General features: G+C 34.2%; 1 protein-coding gene across 33 annotated transcripts in view; it reads right to left on the bottom strand.

Moving 5' to 3' along the window:
* The window catches only part of LOC101976208 (phospholipid-transporting ATPase IB-like), a 267727-nt gene that overhangs the window by 68363 nt on the left and 180377 nt on the right, over positions 1-18987 (bottom strand). For all 33 annotated transcript variants that reach the window (XR_013423261.1, XR_013423265.1, XR_013423264.1 and 30 more), the window contains 2 exons: positions 8169-8307; positions 6469-6533 (listed from right to left, as the gene is read on the bottom strand). Coding sequence is in view for 30 of the 33 variants with exons in the window: in XM_078015651.1 (XP_077871777.1) it covers positions 6469-6533; positions 8169-8307 (204 nt within the window). In the remaining 3 variants the exon portion in view is untranslated. The remainder of the gene's footprint in view (positions 1-6468; positions 6534-8168; positions 8308-18987) is intronic.

Below are 18987 nucleotides of genomic sequence, written 5' to 3'. Positions count from 1 at the left end.
AAAAAATGTCTAGGTATATCTCAAACTGGCTTAAACCAAACAACAAAGAGAAATATTTGAAAACAGAGAATAATACTCATTACATCAAGGGGAGTAACTACGACAATGATGCAGACTTTCTTCAGAGATCATAGAAGATAACTGAACAATAAATTTAAAGAGATAAAGTAAATCAATGGAAGGGTAACTGATGTGATACAGCAATCTGTATATGGGGTAAAATTGGGAGTTCATAACCCACTTGAATCAAACTGTGAAATATGATATATTAAGAACTATGTAATGTTTTGAACGACCAACAATAAAAAAAAGAGATAAAGTAAAAATTCAAACAAGAATTCTATACCCAGTGAAACTATTTTTTAAGAGTAAAGGGAAGTAAGGGCTGGTTGTGTAGCTCAGTGGTAGACAGCTTGCCTATTATATCTAAGGCCCTGGGTTCGATCCCCAACACTGCAAAACAAACAAACAAACAACAACACATTCTCAAGAGTGAATGGAAAGGCAGGTATTTGCAAATAAAGAAAAACTAAATATACTGTCAGCAGTCTACAAAAAATGCTAAATAAAATTCATCACCTGAGCCAAGTATGCTGTTGCATACCTATAATCCCAGCAGCTGGGGAGGCTGAGGCAGGAGGATCATAAGTTCAAAGCCAGTCTCAGCAATTTAGCAAGGCTCTAAGCAACTCTGTGAGACCTTGTGCAAAAAAAAAAAAAGGGGGTAGGATGGGGTTGGAGGTATAGCTCAGTAGTAAAGTGTCCCTGGGTTAAAACCCCGATTAAAAAAAAAAATAATTCATCACCTGAAAGGACATGATGCTAGGAAGCTTGGATCTTCAGGAATAAATGAAGAGCATCAGGAATCATAAATCTCTAAGTCAAGTATAATACACTACTTTATCTAAATTTTTTTCAAACATGTATAAACGCATAAGGCAAAAGTTGTGTTCATGATTTATGGGAACTATGACATTTAGATAAATATAAATAAAACAATAACAAAAAGGTCAGTAAGCAATGTGCAATAAATTCATATGATTATAAGCTTTCTACTTTTATATGAAGTGTTACTATGTTAATTTTAACTATAACATGAAAAGGTAAGGATCTATGTTACAATCTCTAAAGCAGCCATGAAGAGTAATAATGAAAAACATTTGACTAAAACTTAATAGATGGGTAAAAGTAGAATTCTAAAAACTATTCAAATCAACTGCCACTTCTCCCAAAAAACATCGGGAAGAGAAGAACAGAGAAAGAGAAAGAGGGAAGACAAACAGAAAGCAAGTAATAACTTATTAGTACTAAATCTGATGCAATTAATAGTTACACTAATAATAGGTTATCTATTATAAGTTAAGGGCAGTGATTGTCAGAACTTGAATCAAAAAAGTAAAATCAAAGTTCATGTTTCCATAATCAGATACATTTAACGCATTATATCTCAGTGTTCTATATGTAGAGCACTTATAAAAACTTAAATTGAGCAATTAAGTTACCATAGGTGGTATATTTGTTGTTAAACTTAAGTTTGTTTGTTTGTTTTAGTTGTAGATGGACACAATACCTTTTATTTTATTTATTTATTTATTTTTATGTGGTGCTGAGGATCAAACCCAGTACCTCATACATGCAAGGCAAACACTCTGCCACTGAGCCACAATCCCAGCTCTGCAAAACTTAAGTTTTTATAGATGTCCTATATATGGTATGCTGGAACATCATAAACAGAACACAAAAAAGATAAGGTAAAGGTAAATATACAGAAAAATATAAATAGTGCAAACAGTAAGCATTATAAAGTTTGAATAGGTTGGTTCATATCAAATACAATAGACCTATAGACAAAAAGCATTGCCTAAAACAAACAGGGATATATCATAAAAATAAAGGCAAATTTCTAAGGAAGATTTGACAATTATTATATATGTGACTAATAAAAACAAAATCCAAGAAATTCTCAAGATGCATAAAGCAATAACTGGCATAATTTAAAATATAAATATTAAATTCACAAATCACAGAAAGAGGGGCTGGGGATGTAGCTAAGTTTTTTAAGGGTAAAAGGTTGAACACTTGCCTCGCTTGCATGAGGCACTGGGTTCGATCCTCAGTTCCATAATAAATAAATAAATAAATAAAGATATTGTACCCATCTACAACTAAAATTTTTTTAAAAAATCACAGAAAGATGAGCTTAGAGATGCAACTCTGTGGTAGAGTACGTTCTTAGCATGCATAAGACCCTGATTTTAGTCCCCAGAACTACATGCACACACACACACACACACACAATCACGAAAAGAAATTTAAATGGTCTTCTCAAAAATTGACAGAATGGCTAGAAAAACAAGCAGTAAGGACACAGTTTATTACAACAGTTCTCTCAACCACCTTGACTTGATTGATATTTGCTATACACAATGACTAGAAAATACACATTACATTCAAGTGTACATGTTATGTTCACTGAGACATGTTATATAATGGAGTACTAAACAAATTTCAGTGAATTTCAAAGGACTAAAAGCAACCAGACTTTTATATGAAATGAAATAAAGTTAAAAGAAAGAAATCTAGGAAAAATGACAATTTTGTGGAAATTAATTAGCACACTTTTTAATAAGGCATAAGTAAAGAAGAAATAATAATAGAAATTGAGAAATAGTTTGAAATGATGGTAATGAAATTACAACATATCAATATTGGTGCAATACAAACAAAGCAATATTTAGAGGAAAATGATAGATTTAATGTTTAATTTTTTAAAAAACAGATGAAAAACAATGACCTAAGATTCCATCTGGTGGAAGGCAGGATCCTAAAATTCTCACCTCTAAGTGTGCCCGTCCCGTATATGGTAATCCTCCCTTCTCCTTAATGGATATTTTCCAAGACCCCCCAGTGGATCTTTTGGTCTTTTCCAAGACCCCCAGTGGTTGAAACCATGGATAGAACCTAATCCCATATACTATGGTTTTCCTTATACATATATATATCTATAATAAAATTAAATTTATAAATCAAGTACAGTAAACATTAATAAAAATAACTAATAACAAAATAGAAAAATTACAATAATATACTATAAAAACATGCAAATATTGTTTTTCTCTCTCTCTCATCAAAAAAATAAATATTGATGTTTTTGAACCTTAATTTACTATGGAAAACTGAAACTATGGAAAGAAAAACTGTGGATATAGGTGAGACTACTATAATGCATTCCCCTTGAGTGTGAGTGGGCCGAACCTAATCAGGTTGGCCCTTTTAAAAAGAGTTTAAAAGTAAAGAGACAAGAAGTCAGACATTTGCAGCTACAGCATATGTCCTTTTGTTGCCTTTAAGGAAAGGAACTGCTTTGCTGTGAAGAAGGTCACGTGCAAAGACCTGAGAGTGAACCTGGTGACAACAGTCCCTGACTGGCAGCAAGAGGATGGGATCTCAGTCACATAGCTACCAGTAAATTCTGTCAACCAACTGAGAGAGCCTAAAAGTAGATCTTTTCTTGAAACTCCAAATGAAGATGTAGGCTGCCTGACCAGTTGATTTCAGCCTTATTCTAGTAAGCTTTCCATCACTGTGACCAAAAGACCTGACAAGAAAATTTAGAGAATGGAAAGTTTATTTTGGCTCATGGTTTCAGAAATTCAGTCCATGGTTGGCTGACTCCACAGCTCTGGGTCTAAGGTGAGCAGAACATTGTGGTGAGAGGGTATGGTGGAAGAAAGAAGCTCAGGACATGATAGCTAGAAAGGAGAAGGAGAGGGAGAAGGAGAGGGAGAGGGAGAGGGAGAGGGAGAGGGAGAGGGAGAGGGAGAGGGAGAGGGAGAGGGAGAGGGAGAGGAGAGAGAGAGAGAGAGAGAGAGAGAGAGAGGAGAGAGAGAACGTGCTCCTCACACCAAAGACAAGACACTAATCTCAAAGGCACAACTGCAATGACTTACTTCCTCCAGCCATACACTACCTGATTAATTCATGTCAGTGGATTAATTCACTGATTAGGTTATATCTCTCATAATTTAATCACCTTGGCTCTAAAAATTCTAGCATTTTCTTGCACATGAACTTTTGGGGAACATCACATACCTAAACCATAAAAGCCTTGTGAGACACTTGGCAGTGGAACTAGATAAAACATGCCAAATTCCTCACTCATGAAAACTGTAGGATAATAAATTTAAGATGCCTTAAGCTGCTACATTAGTGTTATTTTTTAAATGCAGCAATAAAATAAATAAACTGTTCTAAAAATAGAGTACATTAACATTAACTGTGCAAAATTCAATGACGTGAGTTAAAAGTGATAGAGCTTTGGTAACTTGCAGCACATTATATGGAAAATTACATGTGTGTTTCCATTATGTAAAAAAAAAGTGTCCACCATTAAATAATGATCATTTAGAAATGAGCTTTGAAAATAAAAAGGGTTAAAGTTTATAGAAATTTAAGAAAAGTTTAGAGAGATAAAGTACCAGAGTCATTATATGAAACACAATATTTAAGTGAAACACTGCTTTCCAAAGTAAGATGCACCAGAGCAAGACTAGTGTTCTGTCATATAGCTCCTGAAACCCTTGGACTCTCCAGACTGCTAAGACTGTCTTTTTGTACACTAATGAGATACTTGGTGGCAGGAGGCAGGAAGGTAGCATTAGAGTGGGAGATGATCATCTGAAAGACCAAGGCATGATCAAGAGGGTTGGGACTTTCAGCACTGTCCTGACAACCTCTGGGGAGGGAAGAAAGGTTGATGGTTAAGTTGATGGCCCATGGCCAGTATTTAATCAAGCATGTATATGATGAAACTTCCACAAATCCCTCCAAAACATTGATTTCAGAGAGCTTTCAGGTAGTTGGACATCTGAGAGTTCCCAGAGAGTGATGCTACAGGGAGAGGGCATGGGACATTAAACATTCCTAGACAGATAAAACTTCAAGTTAAGGGTCTCAGCTTCTGTTCCTATTGCCAGATATATCATGTTCAGCTTTTAACAAGGCATTCTAAAAGGCTAGGAAAAACACCCTTTGAGAGACAAAGCAAGTGTAAGAATCAGACTGAAATTAATGAAGATTTTGAAAATATCAGGCAGTGAATTTCAAACAACTATAATTAATATGCTAATGACTAATCAAAAAGTAGAAAACATAAAATAAAAGATGGGCAAAATAAGCAAAGAGAATTCTTTCTCTAAGAAAGAATAAGAAGGAAATGATAGAAATTAAAAGACACTGTAACAGGAATAAAGATTTTCTTTAACCAGATCAACATTAAACAGGACACAGACAAGGAAAGAATTACTAAGTTTGCATATATGTTAATGGAAATCCCCCAAACTGAAATACAAAGAGGAAAAATAAATGGAAAGAGAAGTAAAGAAACAAATAAATATCCAAGAATTGTGAGATAATTTTTCAAAGTTGTAATACAGGTAATTGAAATAATAGAGAACAGAAAACAGAAGAGAAGAAAAGTTTAAATAGTAATAGTCAAGAATTTTCCAAAGTTAATGGCAGACACGAAACCATAGACCAAGAAGTTCCGATAAATATCCAAAATATCCACATCTATTCTGTAACAAATCCACACTGCAGAGAACCAAAGATAAAAGAAAGTCTTGAAAGAAATTAGAAGGAAAAAAATCTTATCTAAGGAAAAACAAACATAAGAATTACTTCTCATCAGAAGAGAGTGAAGTAAAGCATTTAAAGTATTGAATGAACAAGAATCACCAACCTAGAATTCTATATCCAGTGAAATTATCCTTAAAAATGAAATAGAAATCAAGATTTTCTCAAACAAAAAGTGAAGGAATTTATCACCAGCATATTTGCAATATGAGAAATATTTTAAAAGATTTTCTACAGAAAAGAAAAATTATGTCAGAAAACTCAGAGCTACATTTGTTTTAAAAACTGTTAGAGAAGGAATATATGAAGTCTACTTAAAATTCTTCAAAAGTCAATTTAAGCACATTATATAGCAAAAAAATATGTCTATCAGAAAATATCTGACTATAGAGATTTTAAGGGAAGGATGTTTAATATTTCATTCCAAATTTATTTTATTCTTGCAATATAAATGTCGTCTATTGACTCCAACTTCCAACAAAGATGGCTAGATACATGAATTTTTTTTTATTTTTAAAATCAAGGATCTGAGTCTTGGATTTGTTGTGGCCTCAGGGTGGTGATAAAGACCAGTCTCAAGCAAAGTAGGCCATATGTACTGAAGGAAGAATAAGCAGGAATCAGAAATGACCTATAGCAAAATTCCAGTAGGATTTGCAGATTCTTGGAAAAAAAATCTTGGGTAAAACCAGGACTTTCCAATGGAGCTCTTAGCTCTATTGTTAAAGGGAATGAAAGGCAATCTCAAGTAGATTTGGAGGAAGTAGATAAAACCCCTAGTAACAAATGGGTTGCACTCATATTACATATATATATTTTTTAAAAATCACTTACCTCAAATGAATCTGCATTCAAATAAATACGAGGTGTGGTACTTGATATCAGTTTGCAGGAAAATGCTACAAACAGAGAAATAAAGATATATTTGAAGATCCAATGCCTTCGATGAGCATTGAAAACAAACCGTTTATATTCTTCCTTCATCATTCCCTCTGCTTCACGAGTATTTCAAAGCCTAATAATCTATCACAAAAACTGATCAAGATGTTATAGAGTGGAAGGGAATTAAAATATTGGTTCATTTTAGTATTAGCATTCAACTGACATAGAAATGATTTAGAAGATGAATACAACCAATAGCTAGATCTGCACTTAAAAATTTCTGTCATTTAAGTTAGTATTGTCTTTCTAGACCTGAGCTTAGATTCATGCTTTATAATTCCAAGTCTGCAGAAATTAAATTCTGATTTTATTCTTATTTTATCAACAGATTGGGGCTAAAAAGCCTCAGTGTGGCTAAAAGAAACAAACTTATGCAATTCTTCCAATAGTGTTTTGTTGTTGTTGTTTGTTTGTTTTGTTTGTCTTGAAAAGAGGTTTATTTAGTTCATGGTTTTGGAGGCTGAAAGTCCAAGTTTAGGCAACCCTGTTTGGTTCAGTCTCTGGTGAGGATCTAACATTAAATGGTCCTTCCTGAGGCTGAACTTTTTTTGTTTTGTTCTCAGGATCCAGGCACAAGGAACTACGGTTCCTCAAATATGATAAGCCTTGTGCTCACTGTTCTCTGTGCCTGGAATGCTCTATGAGCCCTAAGATACATCAATAAACTTAAAAAAAAAAAGATATTGAAGAGAGGAAGGAGTAACATAGAAAACTTGAGGGGGAAAAATACCAACTGGATATTGTCACCAATAATTAAATGTTTATGAGTAATATATATGACACACCCAGCTATCCTACTCCACGGTATGTATCCAAAATATTTAAAATCAACATACTACAGTGACATAGCCACATCAATGTTTATAGCAGCAAAATTCACAATAGCCAAGCTATGAAGCCAATCTATGTGCCCTTCAACAGATGAATGGATAAAGAAAATGCTATATATATTTATATTTTTTCAAGTATTACTCAGCCATAAAGAAGAATGAGTTTATGGCATTTGCCAATAAATGGATGGAATTGGAGACTATCATGCTAAATGAAATAAAGCCATTCCCCAAAAGTCAAAGGTCAAATGTTTTCTCTAATATGCAGAAGCTAATCCAAAATGGCTGGCAGGGTGAAGAAGAAGGAGGAGGAGGAGGAGGAGAAAGAGAAAGAGAAAGAGGGGGAGGAGGAGGGGAAGGAGGAGGGGGAGGAAGAGGAGGAGGAGGAGGAGGGGGAGGAAGAGGAGGAGGAGGAGGAAGAAGAGGAGGAGGAGGAGGAGAAAGGTCAGTGGAATAAGCCAAGGAAGAGGAGGAGGAATGAGATAAGGAAAGACAATGGAATTAATCGGACCTAACTTTCCTATGTGAATATCACCAGCATTTACATCTACAAGACACTAATTTAAAAACAACAACTAAAACTAAAATAGCAGAAATTATCAGTAGAGAGAAAGGAAAAGGAGGAAGGAGGAGGGGAGGCAAAGAAAAATTACTGAGGACTGAATTAGAACAAATTATATTCCATGCTCTTATAATTATGTCAAAATGAATAGTCCTAGAATGTACATAAAATTTTTATAAAAATTTCTTTACATGTGTTACCTATGTTAACTGCAGTTTCTTGTTTATCTCCTGTCAAGACCCATATTTTTATGTTTGCTTTCAGTAGAGTTGATATAGTTTCTGGAACATTTGCTTGAAGACGATCTTCTATGGCTGTGGCTCCAAGCAGCAGAAATTCCTAAATGTTTGTTGAGATTATTTTGTTACTAATTAGATATTAAAATTTTTAAGATGGGGGGCTGGGGATGTGGATCAAGCGGTAGCGTGCTTGTCTGGCATGCGCAGGGCACTGGGTTCGATCCTCAACACCACATAGAAATAAAATAAAGATATTGTGTCCACCAAAAACTAAAAAATAAATATCTAAAAAAAATTTAAGATGGAAAAAGGGAAAAAATTGGGGCAAAATATATGTAGGCTAACAATTAATTATGCCAAGTTCCACATATGCACAGACATTTTGGCCTACTTTTCCCATTGTTCTATTTAAGCATACCATGAGGCAGTGCAACATAATGGTTAAGAACACAGATTTGTGTCTTAACTGTATAAGTTACTAGGTAAATGATCATAAGAAAATCACTAAACTTTCTGTGACTCGGTTTCCTCATCGATAAGATGCAAACACCAGGGGGGGGGAATTCTATTATTCAAGGAATTTTTATGAGTTAACATTTGTAAAGATTGAAATAATGTCTAGTAGTTTATAAATAGATAATAAATATACCAATTATCTTAATTATTATTGCTTTAAGGTAAATCTTTGGTACTAGAGACTGAACCCATAGGCCTTTTACTGCTGAGCCACATCCCCAACCCATTTTATTTTTTATTATGAACCAGGGTCTCACTAAGTTCCTTAGGGCCTTGCTAATTTGCTGAGGTTGGCTTTGAATTTGTGATCCTCCTGCCTCAGCCTCCTGAATCACTGAATTACAGGCGTGTGCCACCACACCTGGCTAAAATAAATTTTGATGTTCAGTCAGGTAAATTTCTTCTTTATACCATTATTCTCCAAAATATAATTGTAATGATAATTCTAAGGCTACTCTGATGTTTATATAAATTTTAGGACAAGCTGGTTAAACTTAATGTATTCCTGCATTGCAAAGTTTCACCTTTATTATTCTAGGTTTTTCTCCATATTATGAATACTTACCTTTTTATTTTGGTGCTTTGTTTTGTCTTAAAGTAAAAACTTATCATTTTTTAATAAGTTATTTCTCATTAAATGTTTTGGTTTAGTTTAAATTTTAATGATTTTTTAATATTTTTGCTCCTATTTGAATTATTTCCTTATCACTGGAGAGAGTCAGAGATTTGATGGCAGACAAAAACACAGGAAATAGACCAGATAACCTAAGATAGTCTGAGGTATGTTTCCCAGAAGCCAGAGCAGTCTATGAGTTTAAGAGTATATAACTTTAGCTATCAGTAGCTAAAGTCAAATTGAGATATATGACAAGCTTATTCTATGCTGATAATCAGATCTGAAATAAAATATTCACATGTATAAACAAGAAGTTGAAACTTTAACTTAGTCTTATTGACAAGTTGAATTTTATAAATGCTAAATACTCATTTAATCCTACTAGACATCTATATGTATTATTTTATTCTTGTGTCCTTTCTGCCACTATATTTTCACAATGTTTCTATATTAAAACTTTGAATTTTAATGTAAAATGTCCAACAATTGGCAGGAGGTATTTTCAGAAATGATTTATTATTCCAGGTATAGAACATTTTAAAAGAATACTTGTACTCTTTTCTTGATAAAACCACTTAAACTAGAAACAGGATGGAACTTCCTTAACCTTATAGCCACAGTTATCATCATACTTAATGGAGAAGAATTAAATGCTTTCCCCTTAAGATCATGAACAAAATGAGGATGTCTGCATGTCTATCTTCAAAAACTCTATTCACATCTTCTTAGAAGTTCTAGCCAAGACAATTAGACAAGAAAAAGAAATAAAGGAATCCAAAATGAATAGTTAGGAGATAACTATCTCTATTCACAGATGACTTACTCTATTTAGAAAACTGTGAAGAATCCTCTAGAAGAAGTAATCAAAACAGTGTGGTACTGGCATAAAAACAGACATAGCTCAATGGAATGAAAGCAAGAGTACAAAAATAAACCTCTGAGACTATGAGCAACTGATTTCAATAAGGATGTCAAAACAATTCAACATGCAAATAGTTTCCTCAAAAAATAATATTGGGAAACTGGACATCGACAAAAAGAAAATAAAGTTCAACTATTACCTTACACCACATGTAAAAATCAACTAAAAATATACCAACTACCTAAAAATAAGAGCTTAAAATATAAAATTCTTAGAAGAAAATATAGAAATATTTTTTTGATATTCGTCTAGAAAGAGTCTTCTTAGATGACACTATAACACAAGCAACACAATAAAAAATCTCATCAAAATTTAATAGCTTTATCCATATCAAAGGACATCATCAAGAAAGTGAAAACCTAAACAATTGTACAAAATATTTGAAAATTATATTTTGATAAAGGTCTTGCATTCATAACATAGAAAGAACTCTTACAACTCAACAATGAACACATATCTGAGAAAGAATTTGTAACTAAAATATACAAAGAACATTTCAAACACAGTAGTAAGAACACAACACAATTTGAAAATAGGCAAAATACCTGAGTGGGCATCTCTCCAAAGAACACATAAGATGTTAAATAAGCATATAAAAATATGCTTAATATCATATCCCATCTGGGAGTTATAAATTTAAATGAGACACTGTTAAATACTATTACAATGGCTAAAATCCCAAATGCTGACAATACCAGATATTGACAAGCAATGGAGCAACAGAAACTTTCATTCATCGCTGATGAAATACAAAATGGTAAAGCCACTTTGGAAAATAATGTGGTGGATTCTTACAAGGCTAAATTCTCATCAAATAATCTAGAAACTATACTTCAGTATTCACTCAAATGAATTGAAAACATATGTCCCTATAAAAATCTGCACTCAAATGTTTCCAGAGTTTTATTCATATTATCAAAACTTAGACGCTAATAAAAAATACTCCAACACCTGGAGACTAAATAATATGCTACTGAATGAACAATGGGTTGCAAAAGATATCGAGGAGGAGATTAAAAAATTCTTAGAGGTAAATGAGAACACCGATAATACATATCGAAATCTCTGGGACACTACGAAGGCGGTTCTAAGAGGAAACTTCATTGCATGGAGTTCATTCCTTCAAAAAAGAACAGTCAATAAATAAATGACCAAAAATTACATCTCAAAGCCCTAGAAAAAGAAGAACAAATCTACACCAAAAGCAGTAGGAGAGAGGAAATAATTAAAATCAGAGCTGAAATCAATGAAATTAAAACAAAAGAAACAACTGGAAAAGTTGACAAAACAAAAAATTGGTTCTTTGAAAAAAGTAAATGAAATTGACAAACCCTTAGCCATGCTAATGAAGAGAAAGAGAGAGAAAACTCAAATTACTAACATCTGTGATGAAAAAGGAAATATTATGACTGACATTACAAAAATACAGAAGATAATTAGAAATTATTTTGAAAATTTGTACTCCAATAAAAGAGAAAATATCAAAGGCATTGACAAATTTCTAGAGGCATATGATATGCCCAAATTAAATCAAGATGATATACACGATATAAACAGATCAATTTCAAGCAATGAAATAGAGGACACCATCAGAAACCTACCAACCAAGAAAAGCACAGGACTGGATGTATATACAGCTGAGTTCTACAAGACCTTTAAAGAAGAATTAACACCAATACTTCTCAATCTATTTCATAAATAGAAAAAGAGGGAACACTTCCAAACACATTCTATGAGGTCAATATCACCCTGATTCCAAAACCAGACAAAGACACCTCAAAGAAATAAAACTTCAGACCAATATCTCTAATGAGTATAGATGCAAAAATTTTCAATAAAATTCTGGCAAATCGAATACAAAAATATATCCAAAAGATAGTGCACCATGATCAAGTAGGCTTCATCTCAGGGATGCAAAGTTGGTTCAACATACAGAAATCAATAAATGTAATTCATCACATCAATAGACTCAAAGATAAAAATCATATGATCATCTCAATATATGCTGAGAAAGCATTTGATAAAATACAGCATCCCTTCATGTTCAATATGCTAGAAAAACTAGGGATATCGGGAACATAGCTCAACATTGTAAAGGCTATCTATGCTAAGCCCCAGGCCAACATTATTCTAAATGGAGAAAAATTGAAAGCATTTCCTCTAAAAACTGGAACAAGACAAGGATGCCTCTGTCACCACTTCTATTTAACATAGTTCTTGAAACTTTAGCCAGAGCAATCAGACAGACAAAGAAATAAAGAGATATGGATAGGAAAAGAAGAACTCAAATTATCACTATTTGCAGAAGATATGATTCTATATCTAGAAGACCCAAAACATTCCACCAAAAATTTCCTAGAACTAATAAATGAATACAGCAAAGTAGTTGGATATAAAATCAATACCCATAAATCAAAGGCATTTCTGTATCCTCAGAAAGAGAAATAGGAAAACCACCCCATTTACAATAGCCTCAAAAAAATAAAATAGAATACTTGGAAATAAACTTGAATAAAATTGTAACGCATCCCACTGTCATATATAAATAAAAATAGATAAAAATTAAAAATAAAGAATAGAAAAAGCAATCTTGAAATGCATCTTGAAAAATAACAGACTCAGAATAGCCAAAGCAATATATAGCAAGAAGAGTGAAGCAGGTGGCATCACAATACCAAACCTTAAACTATACTATAGGGCAATAGTAACAAAAACAGCATGGTATTGGCACCAAAATAGACCTATAGACCAATGGTACAGAATAGAGGACACAGAGACTAACCCACATAACTAAAGTTAACTTATATTAGACAAAAATGTACATTGGAGGAAAGATAAGCTCTTCAACAAAAGGTGCTGGGGAAACTGGAAATACACATGTAACAAAATAAAATTAAACCTCTACCTCTCACCATGCACAAAACTCAACTCAAAGTGGATCAAGGACCTAGGAGCTAAGCCAGAGACCTTGCACCTAATGGAATAAAAAATAGGCCCAGATCTTCATCATTAGAAGAAGGCCCCAACTTTTAAAAATAAGACTCCCATAATGCAAGAATTAAAATCAAGAATCAATAAATGGGATGGATTCAAACTAAAAAGCTTCTTCTCAGCAAAAAAAAAAAAAAAAAAAAAAAAAAAAACCAACAACAATCTGTGAGGTGAATAGAGAGCCTAAAGAATGGGAGCAAATCTTTACCTCAAGCACATCAGATAGAGCACTAATCTTTAGGATATACAAAGCACTCAAAAACCTTAACAACAAAAAACAAATAACCCAATCAATAAATGGGCCAAGGAACTGAACAGATACTTCTCAGAAGAGGACATACAATCAATCAACAAACAATGTTCAACATCTCTAGCAATTAGAGAAATGCAAATCAAAACTACTGTAAGATTACATCTCACTCCTATCAGAATGACAGCTATCAAGAATATAAACAACAATAGGTGTTGTCGAGGATGTGGGGAAAAAGGCACTCTTTGCTGGTGGGACTGCAAATTGGTGCAGCTAATCTGGAAAGCAGTATGGAGATTCCTTGGAAAACTTGTAATAGAACCACCATTTGACCCAGCTATCCCACTACTCAGTTTATACCCAAAGGACTTAAAAACAGCGTACTACAGAGATGCAGCCACATCAATGTTTATAGCAGCACAATTCATGATAGCTAAATTGTGGAACCAACCCAGATGCCCTTTAGTAGATGAATGGATAGGGAAATTTTGGTATATATACACAATGGGACATTACTCAGAATTAAAAGAGAATAAAATCACGGCATTTTCAGGTAAAAGGATGGAGTTAGGAGAATATAATGCTAAGTAAAGTAAGCCAATTCCAAAAAACCAAAGGCCGAATGTTTTCTTTGACATGAGGATGCTGACTTACAATGGTGATGGAGGGGGAGCATGGGAAGAGTGGAAGAATGTTGATAGGGCAAAGGGGAGGGAAGGGATAGGAAAGGGCAAGGGGGTCAGAATGATGGTGGAATGAGTTAGACATCATTACCTAAGTACATATATGAAGACATGAAAGGTGTGAAAATATTTAGTGTACAACCAGTGACTTCAAAATTGTACTCTGTATGTATAATATGAAATGAATTGCATTCTTCTATGATGTATAAAATTAGAATAAATAAATAATAACAATAAAATAAAATTGTTCTTATCGGGTCTTCTGGTCACAGTGGCAGGGAAAAAAAAACTTAGAAGCTACCAAGATGACTTTCAGTAGATGGATGGATAAACTGTGATATATTCATAGGATGGAATATAATTCAGTGCTAAAAAGAAATGAGCTGTCCTGTCATAAAAAGACATGGGGGAAACTTAAAAAACATATTACTAAGTGAAAGAAGTCTAGAGACATAAAAAGATTAAAGGTCTTCAGGGATTCAGGAGAAGGAAGAAATATAGGTGATGCACAGAGTTTGTAGGACAGTAAAACTATTCTGCAAGGTACTGGAGAAATGGATACGTATTACAAATTTGTCAAAAGCCATGGTTTTAGACAGCTTTTTTGCTGCTGTGATTGAAAGAAGTGACCAGAACAATTTTAGGGGAGGAAAACTTTATTTGAGTGCTCATGGTTTCAGAGTCCATAGAAGGCCGACTCCATTTCTCAGGGCTCGAGGTGAGGTAGAATATCATGGCAGAGTGTGTGGCAGAGGGAAGCAGCTCACATGGTGATCAGAAAGCAGAGAGAGAGAGAGATAGATAGAGACTCTACTCTCCAAATACAAAATATATACCTCATAGCCATGCCCCCAATGTACCACTTCCTCTAGCTATACCCCACACGCTTCCAGTTACCATTCAGTTCCATCAGGAATTAATTCACTGATTAGGTTAAGGCTATGCCCCAATCGTTTCTCCTCCAAATCTTCTTACATTGTCTCACACATGAGCTTCTGGGGCACACCTCACATCCAAACTATAACACCCATAGAATTCTAAAACACAAAGAATGAACTCCAATATAAACTATGAACTTTAGTAACAATTGATATTGATTCATCAATTATAACAAAATGTACCACAATAATGCAATATAAATAGGGAAAGTTGATAAGTGAGAAGGAGCATATGTAAACTCTCTACATTCTGCTCTATTTTTTTTCTGTAAGCTTAAAATTGCTCTAAAAATAAATCTATTGATTAAAAAGGGTTCAAACATTTTGAATAGCTAGGCTTGGTGGCACATGGCTATGATTCCAGTGGCTTGGGAGGTTGAGGAAAGAAGACCACAAGTTAAAAGCCAGCCTCGGCAACTTAGTGAGGTTTTAAGCAACTCAGTGAGATCCTTTCTCTAAATAAAATGTTTTTAAAAGGGCTGGGGATGTGGTTCAGTGGTTAAGTGCCCCTGGGCTCAATCCCCAGAACCAAGAAAAAAAAAAAAGATAGATATATCCAATATATATTTCTCCAAAGAATATATATCAATAAAGATATGAAAAGATGATCCTTAAAGAAATTCAAATCAAAACCACAATGAGATATCACTTCATAGCCATGGGATGGTTATAACCAATGATAGAGAATATCAAGTATTAATGAAGATGGAGGAAATGTAAAACTCACAAACTGGGAGTGAGAATATAGAATAGTGCAATCACTTTGAAAAATAGTCTGGCTGCCCCTGAAATGGTTATAAATAGAGTTTCCATGTGACCTGACAATTCTACTCCTAGGTATCTACCCAAGATAATGGAAGTCTGTGTCCAAGTGAAAGACTGCAGCTGAGCACTCATAGCAGAATTGTTCATAATGCTCACCAGTGGAAACCACTCAAATGTCTATGAACAGATGAATGGATAAGTAAATTGTATACCCATACAATGGAATATTATTCAGAACTGAAACATGCCATGAGGTGGATGAACCATGAAAGCACTATGCCAAATGAAAGAAGGGAAGTCACTAAAAACCACGTATCATACAATTCCATTTATGTGAAATGTCCAGAAGAGGCAAATCTATAGAGATAGAAAGCAGATTAGTGGTTCTGTCTGGGGGAGAAAATTGGGGGACAGAGTGAATGGATGGAGTTTGGGGAATAGGTTGAAATGTTCTGTTTTCATTTTTTGATAGTTATACAACTCTGTGAATATATTAAAAACCATAGAATTATATGCTTTAAATGAGTGCCTTGTATAGTATGTTAATTATATACCAATAAAGCTATTATATTTTTGAAATGAACATTTCAGAGCAACTATAAAGCCAGAGGGCCTCAGAATAAAGTCTCTCCAATCAATTGATAACCAACAGAAAAATCTTGGCAAGTTGATAGTTAATTACTTTAGCCATTATGATCTAAGTTGTACATTCAAAGACTACTGATTCAAATATAGAAATTTTATTTGTTTATTTGGGTAAAATTTATTTTACCCAACAAGAAAATAAATATCTTATGATTTCCTAAAGGAAAAATGTTTAAGAAGCCAAGAAGGGCTGCTGGCCTCAAGAGCTAGAAAGAGGGCCAGAAAATACTTCTGATATCTGAAAATAAGAAGGACCCTAACGATAGGCATGGAATTGTCTACAACAGACAGTTCACAGACCCAACAATCATGTCTGCAGAGAGTGGCCATACAACTAATATACCATCATCTACAATTGTTGAAATTAGCACAAGTCATAAGGTGATAAGAGGATCTACTGGCTAATATAAAATAAAGACAACAAAACAACAAGACTTTTGGCTATTCTAGATGAGGTAAAGGTATTCCAGACCTAGAAAACTAGAATTGACAGCATAGATTAAAAAAAATCAACACCACCCAAAATCATTGTGGTTTGTTATTGTTTTGAAGCTATGATAACTTAAAAGATATGTTATCTTATGAAAATCCAGGTCCATCCAAACAAAATCTATGTACACTAAGCAGCCCTCTCATCTATTTTTGTCTCTTGTATGTGTTCATTTTATGAAGTCCCTTCAATGAGCAATTCTTCCTCCTCCTCCTCCTCCTCCTCCCCCTCTTCTTCTTTTTTGATATGGGGGATTGAACTCAGGGGCACTGAACCACTGAGCCACATCCCCAACCCTATTTTGTATTTTATTTAGAGATGGGGTGTCACTGAGCTGCTTAGTGCCTTGCCACTGCTGAGGCTAGCTTTGAACTCACAATCCTCCTGTCTCAATCTCCTGAGCCACTGAAATTATAGCCATGTGTCACAGCGCCTGGCAATGAATAATTCCTCTAGTTCTCAGAGTAAGCCTCCCATGGCAGAGTTGAAACGAATAGCAAGATCCAGCTCCCAGCCCCATAGAAGTCTAGCTTGCATGACTCAGCCCTCAGGAACTCATTACTTCTGAGTGAAATGAAAAATATCAAGTCAGGAAAGTGAAGAAATAGTGGTCAATACACTTGATGATTATCAATGTGATCTTAGCATCACAGAGTCTGATAACTTGTCTTCTGTTAGGCTAAATAGTAATGTAATGTTTGAGAACTGATGCTACCCTGTATTTTTTAAATCATATAGTCATTGAGAAATAGAACTTTAATAAGTAGTATGATTTTGCTTTGTTAAACTGTCTAAAATTGATTAGACTTCCACTCTGACCTTTTAAAGGCTTGTTAATCCTAACAACAGCATTGTATCATACTCATTGTTACTACAGGCATTCAAGTACATTGGAGATATAAAAATGTGACTTTTACCCAGGCCAGATAACCACACAAGACCAAATGGGGGGAAACTGGCTTGACATGGGCCGCCTGCTTTTTATTATTTAAGGAACAGAATGTGCCCTGGCAGTCAACACCAAGCCTTTCCTTATACATGCCTATTTTTTTCTTGAATAGCAGAGAAACTTGCAGTTTTCAACCCAATATTCATTCACCCATTCACCTAACGTTCCTGAACACTCCCTGCAGCCAGGCACTGTGTGAGAGCTCAAGCTGTACTGGCAAACCCTAACATTCAAAATCACTCCACTTCCCAGTTTTACCATCGGCATTACATATGCTAGGAAAAGCAAATCTACTTATTATTTTCCTTATCCTATGACTTTCTTACTCATCTTTACTCTTTTCCCAATAAATCCCCTGCCCTATATTTTAAATAAAATTTAAATATAACCATTTAATTGAAAAATCATTGCCACAATACTTGTACTCTGTTCCAGAAGATCAGTTTACAGATTTCTTCTCAGGATGTAGGAGAAATGAATGGCCTGTGGTAAAAATTGGGAATGCCCCACGGGAGACTCCAAAATGGAACCATAAGGAAGAAACAGATGATGCACTCACTAGTCCCCTTCATTACAATCTGTCTGCAGAAGCTGACTAATTACTTAGGAGGGATACTTTAGAGTCCATACACTTGGCGTGAAGCTGGATTCGATGGCAACTCTTTCAATATATGACTTTGAAAAATAACATATATATGTCTAACCAAAAAGAACAAATTTAGGTCTTTCCATCTTCTAAAGTCTTCTTTAATTTCTTTCTTTAGCATTCTACAGTTTTCATTGTAGAGGTCTTTCACCTCTTTCGTTAAGTTGATTCCTAAGTATTTTTTTTTATGTTATTGTAAATAGGGTAGTTTCCTTTCCAGAGGGTCCTCTGTATGTGTGACATGAATTGTCATGCATCCTTTGTCATATGTAACAAATTACGATTAAAAAAGAACAAATTAAAAAAGGAGAGCTATCTAATATTTAGACCTAATTTAAATATCTTCTAGCCAAACTTCTCCAGAAATGC

The sequence above is a fragment of the Ictidomys tridecemlineatus genome, chromosome 6, assembly GCF_052094955.1.
Source record: "Ictidomys tridecemlineatus isolate mIctTri1 chromosome 6, mIctTri1.hap1, whole genome shotgun sequence".
NCBI lineage: Eukaryota > Metazoa > Chordata > Mammalia > Rodentia > Sciuridae > Ictidomys > Ictidomys tridecemlineatus.
Note: the sequence above shows the minus strand (reverse complement) of the source record. Positions and strands in the feature narration are given on the sequence as shown.